The sequence below is a fragment of the Cryptomeria japonica genome, chromosome 2, assembly GCF_030272615.1.
Source record: "Cryptomeria japonica chromosome 2, Sugi_1.0, whole genome shotgun sequence".
In the NCBI taxonomy this organism is placed as follows: domain Eukaryota; kingdom Viridiplantae; phylum Streptophyta; class Pinopsida; order Cupressales; family Cupressaceae; genus Cryptomeria; species Cryptomeria japonica.
Genome location: NC_081406.1, coordinates 96,722,834 through 96,737,149, shown reverse-complemented (window position 1 = coordinate 96,737,149; position 14,316 = coordinate 96,722,834). Strand labels below are relative to the sequence as shown.

The 14,316-nt window shown below is 34.5% G+C and overlaps 1 protein-coding gene across 1 annotated transcript in view; it reads right to left on the bottom strand.

The window, feature by feature from the left end:
- LOC131050804 (DNA (cytosine-5)-methyltransferase DRM2) overlaps positions 1 to 13,707 on the bottom strand; it is a 194,268-nt gene extending 180,561 nt beyond the window's left edge. Inside the window, exons 1-2 of the mRNA XM_057985081.2 lie at positions 13,525 to 13,707; positions 13,294 to 13,428 (exon numbers count right to left, since the gene is read on the bottom strand). Coding sequence (XP_057841064.1) covers positions 13,294 to 13,428; positions 13,525 to 13,527 — 138 coding nt within the window. The 5' untranslated portion in view covers positions 13,528 to 13,707. The remainder of the gene's footprint in view (positions 1 to 13,293; positions 13,429 to 13,524) is intronic.
- Between the last annotated feature and the right edge of the window lie 609 nt (positions 13,708 to 14,316).

Here is a 14,316-nt window from a genome sequence, read left to right as displayed (position 1 = left end):
TCCATACTGTACGAACAGATTACGTGGCAGGCTGACTGTGTATTCCGTACCGTACGGAAAGATGACTGGGCAGGCTGATTTGGCTGCTGATGTGGCAATGTACGGAATCTGAGTGGCAAGGTTTTTACCGCGGCCCAGTGGCGCCTGCCACGTGGCGGGCGCGGATTCGCCGATTTGGTGTCTGCGTGGCGGAGTATTCACGGCTGGAGAGCAGAAGTGGCGGGAGGAGCCGCTGGTGGCGTGGGGCGGAGGACCGCGGCGACGGCGGTAACAGAGGCCGAAGCGGAGGGAGTCGAGGCCACACGGGAGGAAGCTCGAGAGGCGCCGCTGGGCGGAGACCTGCGGTTGGCGACGGTAGCTGACGCGTCGGCGGCAGAGGTCGGCACCGGCGCAGGCACGGTGGGTGCTGCGAACAGTCTGCGGCGGAGCGGAGAGATGTGGCAGCGGCTGGCGTCGGGGTCCCTGCTGGTACGGGTTCTGCGGCGAGGACGGGACACTGCGCGTGACGGCGAAACTCGGCGGCGTACTGTGCAGTACGAGCGGCGCAGACTTGCAACCTGTGGGTCACGGGGGGGGGGGGGGGGGGGTCTGCGGACCCCCCAAAAAATCCTTTCTCTTTTTTTGATATTTTTTTTATTCTTTTTCAATTTTTTTGCTTTCGGATTTTTTTATTTTAATTTTTTCGAATTTTTTTTTTAATTTTTTCAATTTTTCGAAAAAATATTTTCAGAAATTTTTTTTTTTTTTGAAAAATATATTAAAAAATCGAAAATCCGTACGATTATGACAAAATTGGAGAAAAAAATTTTCTCACCAAAATAGGCCGAATTTATAACCAAAATTCATGGAAACGGCCTTCTGGACGCAATGGCGAGGTCGGAACTGGTCTAGGACGCCTCCAAAAGATGCTGCTCCTCAGATCTGTCTCTTGACATCGCAATAATGCCTCTTCAAGACGAATCAATGAAGCCCCAATGGCTCTGATACCATGTTGGATTTTGCCAAGATCAAGAGCTCAATGAAATGTATAAAATAGAGACACAATATAGGACAAGAATAAACTGTATTCTCATCAATAGAAATGATCAATAACATAGCTACATACAATGTAGAAGAGCCTGCTTATATAGGCAAGGCTAGGGATATGTGAGCACACAAACATGACATGTGGCTCAATAAGAAACAAGGGTAGGTAAGAAATAGGTGTGGGTAGGTAGGAGAAATAATATAATATTCCACATGAGGTGGCTCACCCACCGAAGGTGGAATTATCACTCCACTATAAGTGGATATGATAGTGTAATAACAAGATCAACACCATAAAAGGTGGAATTTCTCCTACACACACTATCCCAATGTGGCACAAACACCCAAGTGTCTCATATCCAAACTACTATGAAGTGCATTATCCTAAGTAAACTTAAGTAAGTGTAATAATATCCAAGATGAATAATTATTTACACCAACAGCTAGGAATCGGCAAAAAATAAACACTGTATTTTTACAAAAAAAACAAACAATGCACTTAGAGAACATAAAAGCCTAATTTGACTATCAATTTTTCATAATTCCAACAATACATGTCATATGATCTTCAAAAACTCAATACTTGAGATTTTATAATTCATAGTCATAGCTTCAAGCTTTCAAATGTATAATATCATCATAAGTTTATAAATGTTTACATATAATTATACGTCAATGAAAAAAACACCCAAATAAAATCTACATCTTCCTCTTTCCCCTCCTAATGTAACTCAAATTTTCAAGCCTTGAACTATTAGGTGCTATGGTATCAAAATTATGATGAATTGTTTCTTCAAAAGTTTCTTTGTTCTCCTCCATTGCATCCAGTTTTGTTGCTTCTTCTTCTTCTACTTTTCCTCTCTCCAAATCTGCAAGATCTTCTTCAATAAGGAGGACGTCATCATCATTTTGTTCATTGACAATCCATTCACCATAAGACCAATATCATCCAAGTTGATGGATTCATGTGAAATGCTCTCAGCCTTTCTAGTTCAAAGGCAAAGTTTGTACCAAATGAAGACAAGATCATTAAGGCATTGTTGGGTCAACCTATTTCTCTTCGTACATCTTCCTCTTTCGCCTCCTAATGTAACTCAATTTTTAAGCCTCAAACTAGAAGGTTCTATGGTATCAAAATGACAATGAATTGTTTCTTCAAAATTTTCTTCGTTCTCCTCCATTGCATCCAATTTTGCAGGTTCAACCTTTTCTATTTTTCCTCTCTCCAAATCTACAAGATCTTCTTCAGTAAGGAGGACATTAGTCATCATTTTTTGTTCATTGACAATCCATTCACCATAAGGATCAATATAATCCAAGTTGACTGACTAATGTGAAATGCTCTCCATCTTTCTAGTTCAAAGGCAAAGTTTGTACCAAACGAAGACAAGATCATTGAGGCACTGCCAGGTCAACCTATTTCTCTTCTTTGTGTGAATGTTCTCAAATAAGCTCCAATTTTGTTCACACCTAAAAGCACTAAATGGATAGGGACAAAATAGATGGCTATCTTTTGAATATTTGGCATGCTAACACCATAATTTCCCACCATAAAACTACAAAAAAACATTTAAACATATAAGAATTATGTGAAAAATATAAAAATAAAGTTTCTATTTTTTTCTTGTTGTATGGAACTATATTTTGTACCTAGTTATTTTTCTCTCCTATCAATTGCTTGAGTTGAAGAAAAGAGTCTCCCCTATACACCCTTGTAGATCTTGAATAGATAAATCAAATATGGAAAATTAGTTATTATGTATGAAAATGGGATGGTTCTAGGGAGTCAAAATTGCTAAATTCATAAATATGATATAGCAAATCTCACCAACAACTCATCAAGGACTTTGTCTCTCAAGTCACGATTTGGCACCATCTTATGAATGCATGTAACAACACTTGCCATGACCTCCTTATCATCCTTGAATGTATTAGAGAAGTAGAATTTTGGCAATTGGTGGAGTTGGTTCGTCCATCTACGATCAATGATTTGCCAAATATTTTCATATTTTCTCTTGTTTCCACCATAGAAATGCAAAATGGCCTCTTTGGCCCTATCCATGGTCACATAAAGGAAATCCATTCGCATGCCCTCTTCATCCATCACACGAAGAACCCAAACCAAAGGTTGCCACCTAAAAAATTGAAAATAAAATTTAAATTATTGCAGAATTAACACCACCAAAAAAAACACAACAAATATATCATCTTGTATAAAGTTTATGTTTGTGTTTGTTACTTACCATTATTAAACTCCTCTCCATTTTTGTTGAATGTGTCATAAAAAATTGTACTTACAACCTTCTCTCCTCTAGATTTTTTGGAAAATGGAGAGTCCAACCAAGCATCAAACACAAACATTTTCTTGAGATGAGGAATGATGCCAAGAATGCTTTGCCATGTGAGGAAGTGGCTAGCAAATCATGTCACTCTCGATAGCACAAGGTCCTTGCCATTTGTATATTTTTTCATCAATGAAGAGACCGAAGAATGGTTATAGATAAGTTTGGTAACATTTTTAGCATCTTCAACCACAATTTTCACAAATCCAATATTCTCAATGTCCTCTAGCAACAAATCCAAGCAATGTGCAACTATCCATGAAATTGTAGGATGCCTCTCCATAAGTAGTCTATTTTTAGCTACATATGCAGTTGTGTTGTTTGTGATAACTTGTACAACATTCTCAACACCAACCTATTGGATCACCCTATCTAATAGATTGCACAAAGTCTCAACATTTTTTAGTTCATGTGAGTCATCTATAGAGTTCAGGAACACCAATGCACAATTAGAAGAAACTAAAATGTTCAAGAGAGTCCTATGCCATCCATCCGATAAGATGTTGCAACCTTTTCTTCAGGAAACTATCTTTTGATCATCAACCACAATGTATGCATTTTTTATGACTTCCTTTAGCAACGACCCACTCAAGTTTTTAGCTATCAGAGTCTTAAATCCCTTACTTATAATTGTCAATGCATTCACAAAACCTTCCCAATATGGGCTATTTGCCACATTGAATGGCAAATTATTATATTACTAAAAATTTGTTGCCACCATCCAAGCCTCATGGTGTTTTTCTTCATTCTGATTGGTAGCTTTAAGTGAAGGTTGTGCTTGTGGAACATTGCATGAACCAGAGAAATTTGGTGATGAAGCCTCAAGACTCTCAACAATAGATGAAGGTGGATGATGAATGCTTGGATCAAGGCCACCGAAGGAATCCAATGGTGTAGAACTAGATACATTTTGAATCATCACTACTGCTAGTGCTTCCTTTGACTTTTTCTTTTCTATTTTTTCAACTCATATTGACCAATAAGGGTTTCATCTCTCTAACAATCTCTAGGGTTTATGGCATATCTTCACATTTTGGGTAGGTATTTTAGCAAGGTGTTATTTTAGTCTACTAATTCCACCTATCATCAGATCATTACATTCAATATGAGTGACTTGGCCCTTTTCTTCTCTCGGTATTCCATACTTCCATACATGGTCTTCTCTACTTGGTCTTTGTGCTAAATTTGAACTTGACATTGTCGTTTTAACATGAAAAAATAAAAAAGATCAGTAGAGTTTTGCAAAATATTAGTAAGAAAAATGATAAGCATTCATTTGAAAAAAAAATCCAAAAAAAAGCTAAAAATGCTAGGAAATAGGTTGTGAAGGAAAATGATAAAAAAATGCCAACATTTTTGCTAGTTTTTGAAGTTTTTCCTGATTATCAAAACAAGAAAAAAAAAAGAGAGTGAAATTTACTTGTGTCTTCTTTGATCTCAAATTCTCCTCTTCTCCTCTCCTTTCCTTCCTATTTCCCTCTTCAAGCTTGTATTGAACAAATTAGAGCAAAAAATGTGAAAAAAGGTTGGGTTTTTTATGTTTAACCTCCTTGCCATGGCCTTGGTAGACCCGAGAGTCTTGCTCGAAAACTTGGGAGTTTCGACCCAAACCTTGGATGGTTTCACCCAAAAATATGTTGAGTACACGACAAAACTCGGTAGGACTCGATGCTTGAATTTGTGGCAAGTTGACTCGTGAGGATTTAGGACTTGTGAGTTTGCCAAGTTTTGGTGAGTATTCATAGAGTTTTCAAACTATGAATTAAAGCAATGGTTTGATGCCTCTGTATCAAACCTCTTACCTTAAATGTGATTTCCTTTTGGGAACTAGTGAGTTGTGCAATGGTTCCATCATATTTGGACTCTTCTTTTGATGTGTTTTCCTCTTCATTACTTTTCAAATTAGACTATTGATCTGGTTTTTCTGATGGTATATTCCTTAGCAAAAAAATACTCCAATTGCTTTGGTTTGGCTTTCATGCTACACTTATGAGATGGTTCCCAAGATTCTCTACAATGGAAGCACAATTTATTCCTTTTGAGGTCATTCAACTGCTCACTATCCAGCCTATTAGAATCATTTCATGGGTGATGTGATTCCCTTTGAAGTTTTTCTTGTTGTTGTCCTTATGTGAAAATCCTTTGGACTGAAATTTCCTTCTAGAAGTAGAAACTTCCATATCTCTTTCTTTTTTGATGGCCTCCTATAAAGTAGATGAATTGATATCCTTAATACACCCTCTCAATGGATTGTCAACCTACCCATGAAAAGAACCATGAGTCTCCTCTTTGAAATATCTTAGGCCAACACTACAAGTCTCTGAAAATTAGCAAAATATGTATCTATTGAACCCCATTGCTTCAATTGTGCCAACTCTTTGAAACGTATCTTTGGATCTTTCTTATCAAATCTCTCAATCAACTTCTCTATAAAATCTACATAAGAAGTAATCATATTACATAAGAAGTAATCATATCATGTCCCATGGTGATCATCCCATAATGCCACCACTTGTGTGCAATGCCATCAAGATGTATCATTGCATACTTAATAACCTCTTCCTTTGTCATAGGGTTGAACTATAAAAAGGTATCTACCTTCTAAATCCAAGCTCAAGTTGAAGTCTTTCTTGAACCATCATAATAAGGAAGAGTGAATTTTCCTACTTTCGTTCAGAAATCATAGTTTAGTGCTCTATCACTAGTGCGGGGTCTATGCTTCATCATGACATCAATATAGTCCCTCAATGATATAGGAACCTTAGGACTTCCACTCTCCCAATCATGACTAAATTGATCCTGCAAATTTTTTCTTTGAGGCTCATTATTAACTTGTGTCGCTACCCTAGGTGGAGAGGTAAGCATAAGAGGACTTGATTTTATGGTTCTTATATGCTGATTTACATTCCCACCATGAACCAAGTTCTCTTTTTGGCCATTGTTGCCTCCATTATGTTATCCTTAATTTTGGCTTGCTCAAAATTGTGGGATAACCCCTACAAATTTTGTCCAATTTGTAGCCCATGTGTTAAGCACGTTGGTTGAGGTAAAATTCCATTATCTCCGTTCGTGACTTGGCCCTCAAGAAATCATCTCGATTTGAAGTCTCCAGTTGTCAATTTGAAAGATTGAGCAAAATGCCTTTTAGGAGTTACTTTTACTTCATCTTTGTTGATTTTGGTGTCAAATCGGGTCCTAAACCCGATATTACACTCGTATAGGGGTTTTTGGTGTCAAATCAAGTCCTAAACACGATTTTACACTTATATAGGGGTTTTTGGTGTCAAATTGAGTCTTAAACCTAATTCCACACTTGTATAGTTAGTCTTGGTGTAGTTTGGACCCATACACTTGAACTACACTTGACTTGGTGTAGTTCAAATCCGTAGACCTGAACTGCACCTGACTTGGTGTAGTTCGGATCCATAGACCCGAATTGCACTAACTTGCACTTCCACTCTTTCTTGGTGTTGGTCGGGTCGACCTACACCATGATCTTACTTTTTGGTGTAGTTCGGATCTATAGACTCGACCTACACCTGTTCCATGAAATGCGCTATTCATGTGTAGTTCGGACCTACAGATCCGATCTACACTGATGATATGTTTTACCCAAGTATAGTTTGAGTTTGTAGGTCTGAACTACACCTAGTTTCACTCTTCCCATTTCTAAGGTGCAATTCAAGGCTATGAACCCGAACTAAACCTATGATCCACACTTGCTTTAGGTGTAAATTGGGTCTATGAACCCAAATTACACCAAATGCACAAACATGTAAATAGGGTTCATAGACCCGATTTACACTTGATCTATTATGATACAATGGTGGTTTTGGAAACCCTAATGATACCAAATTTGGCATATGTAATGCATGATCCTCTTCAGTACAAATAATCAAGATGGTTGATGAATTGCTCCTTACAAGTGTTGATGTTTTCCCAATGCTACAATGCTATTCTCATACAAATGTCAGAACCATCTTTAAAGAAAAAGATGAAGTTTAAGAAGCAATATTCCTATCTGGTTTTCCCACCATCCTCAGTGGCATCAAACATTGTGAACACTGGATGATTCTAAAATACAGGCTACCTGGTAACAATATGAAGATTTTTTGAAGAAGGATAATCATAATAAAGTTGTGTCTCTAAACAATTAGTCATTTTTATGCATTTCTAGTGTAGTGGCATTTTATAATTTCAATAGACACTTCAAGTGTCATTTTGTAATAAGCTATTGACACCTTAGGTGTAATTCTATCTATGCACTAGTACACATGTAGGATTGCACATGTCCTAAGTCAAATAGGTCTCTACTTTTGACACAATCACAATTAGTTGTAACTTTTCCTATTTTTGTGCATCATTCCTCTTCTATATATATGAGGCATCTCATTGTAATAAAGATCTTTTTCCATCTTTTGACAATGCAACAAAACTCTGTCGGTTTGGGAAGCACTCTAAAACTTTGTTTCTAGATGTTGCTTCCCAAACCTTATTTCTAGATGTAAATCAAATTGCAATCAATAAAAGAGACAAGTTGCTTTCAATCTTTGTGTTGGAACAAGTTGTAATGTGACAACATTATTTGGAGTTGATTGAGAGTATTGTGGTGTTATTTGAAAGATATTTAAACCCAATATTGTAGTCTTTGAGCTGCTTATTGTGTTTAGAATTAATGTTATGTTGTCAAACTTGATTTTGTAGTCTTTGAGCTACTTATCACGTTTGAAGCTAATGTTTCATGCTCAAGCAAAGAGATAACATGCGGTCTTTATGTTGTTTTTACCTTCTACGTTTGTGCATTTAAGGTGAAGTGTATGTTGAAGTCTTTGAGCTACACGTATTTCATCTTTGTTCCTGAAGCTTTATAGGAAGTCATGTAAAGTCTTTGAGCTTTCATGAGCTTCTTGGTTACTTCGGCTTGGTTGTACTTGAAAGTTTATTGTAACAAAGGATCTTCTATTCTGAAAGAAGAGGATATGATGAGGGAAGAACACTTATTATGAAAAAAGAGAATATGGTAAAAGTAACACCTTATTGATTAGCTTAGTGTACATAATTTTAGCTCCTAGATTAGCTTAGTTTACATAATTTTAGCTTATGGATACCAAGAGATGAGAATGTGAAAACTGAAATCTGCGAAAGGAAAATGCTCTAGCATAACTAACTTGAAAAAGAAAGGAGGAGAAGATTATTTTACATACATGAAAAATAAATTAGAAAAAGATCAAAGTTTACCTAGTTTTTTTCATTTCCCTTGTAGCTATGTTTCTTCAATCTAGAACACTATTCTATTGTTGCATGTTAGGTTCATTAGTTGGGTGCAAGATAACCTCTGAAGGAGATTCCATTATTAAGGTCTCATCATTTTCATTGCAGCATAAACATCTTTGTTGAAAAATGAGTCACATCTGAGTCGAAGATGGATTAGTTTAGTGGTAGAGCACATCAACAAGAAATGGAAGATTATAGATTTATTTGACTTCGTTATTGATCCCACTTATTTTATCTTCCTTCTACTTTGAAACTATTGCTTCCCATCCACTCATTATATTCCTCCCACCTTGACGATGGGATAAAGTTGATTCCCTCTCCTTTTGCCATACATAAGACAATCTTACACCGAAATCCTAATATTTTATATGCTGCACTAGATAGGTAACTAACAATTTTTATGTTGAGAATGTGAAGTCTAACGGTCATTTGATCATTTCTTTCTTCTATTTTTTCATTTCTTTGTTGTCTTTTCATAATTAACGAGTTAAACATTTGTATATAAAGATGAAAACAAAATTATGTATATAGTAAAAAAATCAGTAAATAAAAAAGATATTACTCCCATTGATGTAGGATGAGGTAATTCACTGTGTTGTATCTATTTCTGAAATTTAAACTCTTACCCATGTCCCCATGCTGCTGCTTATGAGCAGTTGGAGTGTTCCCATGTAAAAATTTTAATTAAGGGAAAAGGATAAATTGGAATCTTTCCCTATTTTAGTGGAGCAGTAGCTGCTAAAAAATTGAAAATAAGGGCAGGTCCCCATACAACTGCTAAGCTTTTTTTTGCTAGGAGCCACTGCTCAATATTTTTAGGACCAATTTATATAGCTGGTGGCCCCATGGATATTTAATTTTACTGCTTATCTTTGAACAATCTTTGAACAATGAAAAAATGTATTTAGTTTTAGATGAAAAAATGTATGTAGTAATAATTCTGGAGTAAATTTATGAGAAAATATTGGAGGCAAATAAAAAAGAGGGAAAGAAATTTGTGGAACCACATATGATTTTTCTCAATAAGCAGTTGCTGCTTATTTTCAGCCCCCACTTTTTATCAAAGCTTATTTTTAATTTCTAAGGAGTAGCTACTCCACTAAAATAGGGAGAGACTCCACTAAAATAGGGAGAGATTCCAATTTATCCAATTCCTTTAAATAAAAATTTGCATGGGGACACATCAACTGCTTAAGCAACTTAAGCAGCCACATGGGGACAGGGGGTAAGCTTTGGAAAAAAAAGGGGGCTAGAAATAAACAGTGGCTGCTTATAAATTTTTAAGCTGAATTAGGGCATGTTCCCATGCAAACAAAATAGAAATATTGTTAATAAGCAGTCACTGCTTATTTTTAATTCCTGAACAATAGCTGCTCCACCAAAGTAGGGAAAGATTCTAAATTATCCTTTTTTTTTCACAATTTTAAAGTTGTGTGGGAACACTTAACTCAAATTTAAGCAGAAAATAGAGTTAAGCAGCCCCATGGGAACATAAGGTTACACTATAAAATTCATGGGAAACTTTAAAAATTTTCTTTAAAATTTTTATAAAAAATCTCAGCAGCTCCAACTCTAATTTTCAGTTCCAGCTCTATTTTTTGAAAAGCCCCGCTCCATGAAATCCCAGTCTTAACACTTTCACCTAGATGATTAAGCCAACATCTATTCATTTCCATAATAATTTTGCTTCTTCTTTCTACAACTACTTTCTATTGTGGCATATCTGTTTTATTAAATGGGAAGAGTCTAAACTGTAGACACATTCCGATTCCATTGGTTATAATAGAATAATGAACTAGTGATAACAGTTTTCCACAATATGTTTCTGGATTAAAAACATGCACATATGTGAGTTGTTTCCTGTCATGTCTGCAATAGTTATATTTCTTATTTGATTCTCTTACAATGTTCACTCGATTCTATTGCGATGTATATAGTGCACCAGATATGTCAAATTCTCGTTTTAGTGAGATTTTGAAGCCTATATTCTATCTATAGACAGAAAAGCTTAATTTGTGATCTTTCATGGAGTTCTTGAAGCCTACATCTCGTAATTTCTAGATCAGTCATGTTTCTTTCCGCAATACCAATCTATTCTGGTGCATATGGTGCACTGAATAAGTGAAACACAACCTTTTACTGAAATCTCGAGTTTTTATTTTATAGGTTTTGTGATTCATGTTTTAATTTTTGAATTTGATTGTGTTTGTAATTTTTACATAACATTTCGATTTATCATTTTGCAGTCTTTGTGATGTTAGACTATTTTGTTAATCTTGTAAACACTACACTTGTTTATATATAATGTCTTAAGACAGGTCTCATGCAATTGCTTAGCTTATTTAGTTATTTTAGCTAATGGCTACTACTTTAATTTTTTAGCAGCAAGGAACAATTTGTGGAGTGGGTGATCCCATTAGTAATTATTGTAAATTTGGAGAAAAAATTGGAAGTAAATAAAAAAAACAATTTGTTGAATCTATATTTTTATTTATTTTTAAATATATTTTGGTGCTTTTTTTTTCAAGTTTAAGGCAGGTCCCATGCAGCTGCTTAACTTATTTTGACTAGCAATTTGTGGAACTTTACACAATAAAAAAAGATTTGTGGAGTCGTGTGTCACTTTTTTCAATATGCAGCTGAATAACACTTTCTTACTGAATGCACATCATATGAAGATATTCTGCTCAGTATGAGATCATTTTGAAGGCCGACAACATGCATCAGTTATTGAAAAATATATTAGGGGAATCAGTGTGTCTGTTTTTCTTGGTCCCATAAACTGTTCAGTCTGGTGGATGTCAATAAAATCATTCATTCATTCAACATCCCTTTTTTTTCAAAGCTTTCAATTTCCATGCAGTTTGCTTAACTTATTTTGGTTAGCCATTGCTACTTTTGAACAGCAATTTGTGGAGCTTATGGCCATGGATAGTAAAAACTTAATAAAAAAAGGTAAAACCATGTGTCAGTTTAGTTGTTGCTTATTTCCAGCTCTTTTTTTCCAAAAGTTAATTTTCAATTTTTAAGCAACAACTATTCCACTAAAAAAGGAAAAGATTCTAATTTATCCTTTTCTTCTAATTAAAAGCAGTCATGGGAATATGGGATTATTTTCAATTCTTAAGTAATAACTGTTCCACTTATACAAATTTAAGATGTTTTGCTTAAAAATAAGCAGCAAAGATAAATATTCATGGGGTCAGCTGCTTTATAAATAATCCCTAAAAATATTGAGTAGCTGCTGCTAGCCAAAATAAGCGCATAGGAACATGCCCTAAGCTTTGAAAAAAAGGAGGGGCTGAAAATAAACAACAACTGCTTATATAAAAATATTGAGTAGCTGCTGCTAGCCAAAATAAGCGCATAGGAACATGCCCTAAGCTTTGAAAAAAAGGAGGGGCTGAAAATAAACAACAACTGCTTATTAAGAAGATTGACATGTAGCTCTCCAAATTTTTTTCCCTCTTTTTTTATTTGTTTCTAATTTTTTTCCAGAATTTATGTGACTAATTAGCATTAAAGATTTTCTTTTAATAATATAATTTAAGATGACTGCTTATTTATATGCAGCAAAATTTGAAAAATGGAGCAGCCACTGCTAGTCAAACTAAACTAAACAGTGACATAAGGACCTACCCTAAAACTACCAACTTAAAAATATTCCTAAAAAAATTTAGCAACACCCATTGAAACTTTTTAAGAAGCTACCTACATGAAATTTTACCTTCCTCACAAAATTTAGAAACTTTTGTTAAAAGAACAATAAGAAACTTCTAAAATAAACAGTAGTTTCTCACAAAATTTAGAAGCTTATAAAAATAAACAATACTTTCCTCGGAATTTCGCGGAAGAAGGGAATGAAAACAATTGCAACGGCCAAAAACATATGTAGACTGGAATACGGTGATTTAAATGGAAGCTGTTTTGCCCGGACAACAGTCATACTGTTGCGACAAATAAATAAGAGATATTCTAAAAATATATTTCAGTTGTCTGTTTTTTATTTATGTTTTCATTTTGATGATAATTTATGCAGTATAATCTGAAACCAATTTAAACCAAAAAAAAGAAATCTTAATAAATGACCTTCGATCCTTCATTTTTAATGGATAATAATTTTATAAATTTGATATAAAAACCAATTTACACAGAGTTTAAACGAGAAGAAAAGAAATCTGAATGACCGACCTTCAATCCTTCATTCTTAATGCATGAAATTTCTATGTACATTTGATATAAAAACCCTCCTAAGAAAATTATTAACGACATGTCAATAAAAAAAATAGCGATATAGCTGCTTATATATAATGCATTGTTATTCATAAACCATAATATACCTTCAACATATTCTTAAATAGGTGCAAGAAAACCTTTGGTTGAATCATAATATGCATCTTTTGAAAAACCATCTATTCTCAATATTATTTAATTTTTTTTTCATTGAATTAACACAGTTTAACATGCATAGTCTGAGTTGGTCTAGTGGTGGAGAATTTGTGTTCTTGAAAGAGGTCACAAGTTCAAATCCCATAAGAAGTACGGTATGTATATCTTATCCTCTTCGACCTATTACGAATTAAAAAAAAAAAAAATGATGAAAACTTTCAGATTGTAATAAAAAGAAAAAAACAAAGTAAATTTATATTACCTGATTATTTGAGATGTCCCTCCACGATTTATCATTAGAAACACTATTCTTTTGAACTATTTGTACCGTTGCCGCTGGTACTTCATTCAAAATTTCAATTTCAGAATCGCTATCATCATACTCCACAAGGTTCCTCTTTCAAACACAAAACAACAAACAATGTAAAACAAATCTGTAACAAAAACCCAAAAAATAAACCATCCCCATTAAAGATCATAGAGAAATGCATACCATTTTTGTTACAGATTTTGAAGAAACAAGTTTCAGAGCTGCTAAGTAAACTCCATGGAAGCCGGTTTTCCCTATAAAATCGTCATTAAATATAAAAACTTGTATTAAGAGAAAATAGCAGTTGAATGAGGAGGCTTGTTTTGAAATTTTCTCGTGCTCCTTGGTCAAATAAAAGAGATCAAATTCAACGGAAAACCAGGAAGATTAATGATTACGAGGAAGCATAAAAAGTTCAAAGCAACCTTTATAAATATATATTATTGTTTTATTATTATTTTCACTGTATTTTATGCTTCAAATTTTGCTAATATAAATTATTAAAATTATTTATTTATTTATTTACTCTCATTTGATGTTTTTGATAGTCCCCACCTTATATTATTTTCCAAGGTGGTGAGATAGTCTCTTCATTTAATGTAACATATGAAAATGTGAAAGCTTAGCTAATGGATATTTTATTAGAGATGGAACCTTGGGAAATAATATAAGGTACCCTATAAATACAAATCTCAAAAAAAAAAAGAAAAGAAAAGGCTTATAGGAAAAGGGTTTGCCCATTATTTAAATGTTGTTTGGATGGTTTTCCTTGGTTATAATGTAAGGGGTAGATCACACCAGATGAAATAATAAACCAGTCATTTGAATAGAATTGGAAATATTGTCATGGTTAGCTTTATGAAGCTTTGTCTATGTAATAAGATAAGAAGTAATATTATCATGGTTACTTTTATGAATTGGAAATTAGCTTTGTCTATGTAATAAGATAAGTAGTAGTCAATGAAAATGATGATT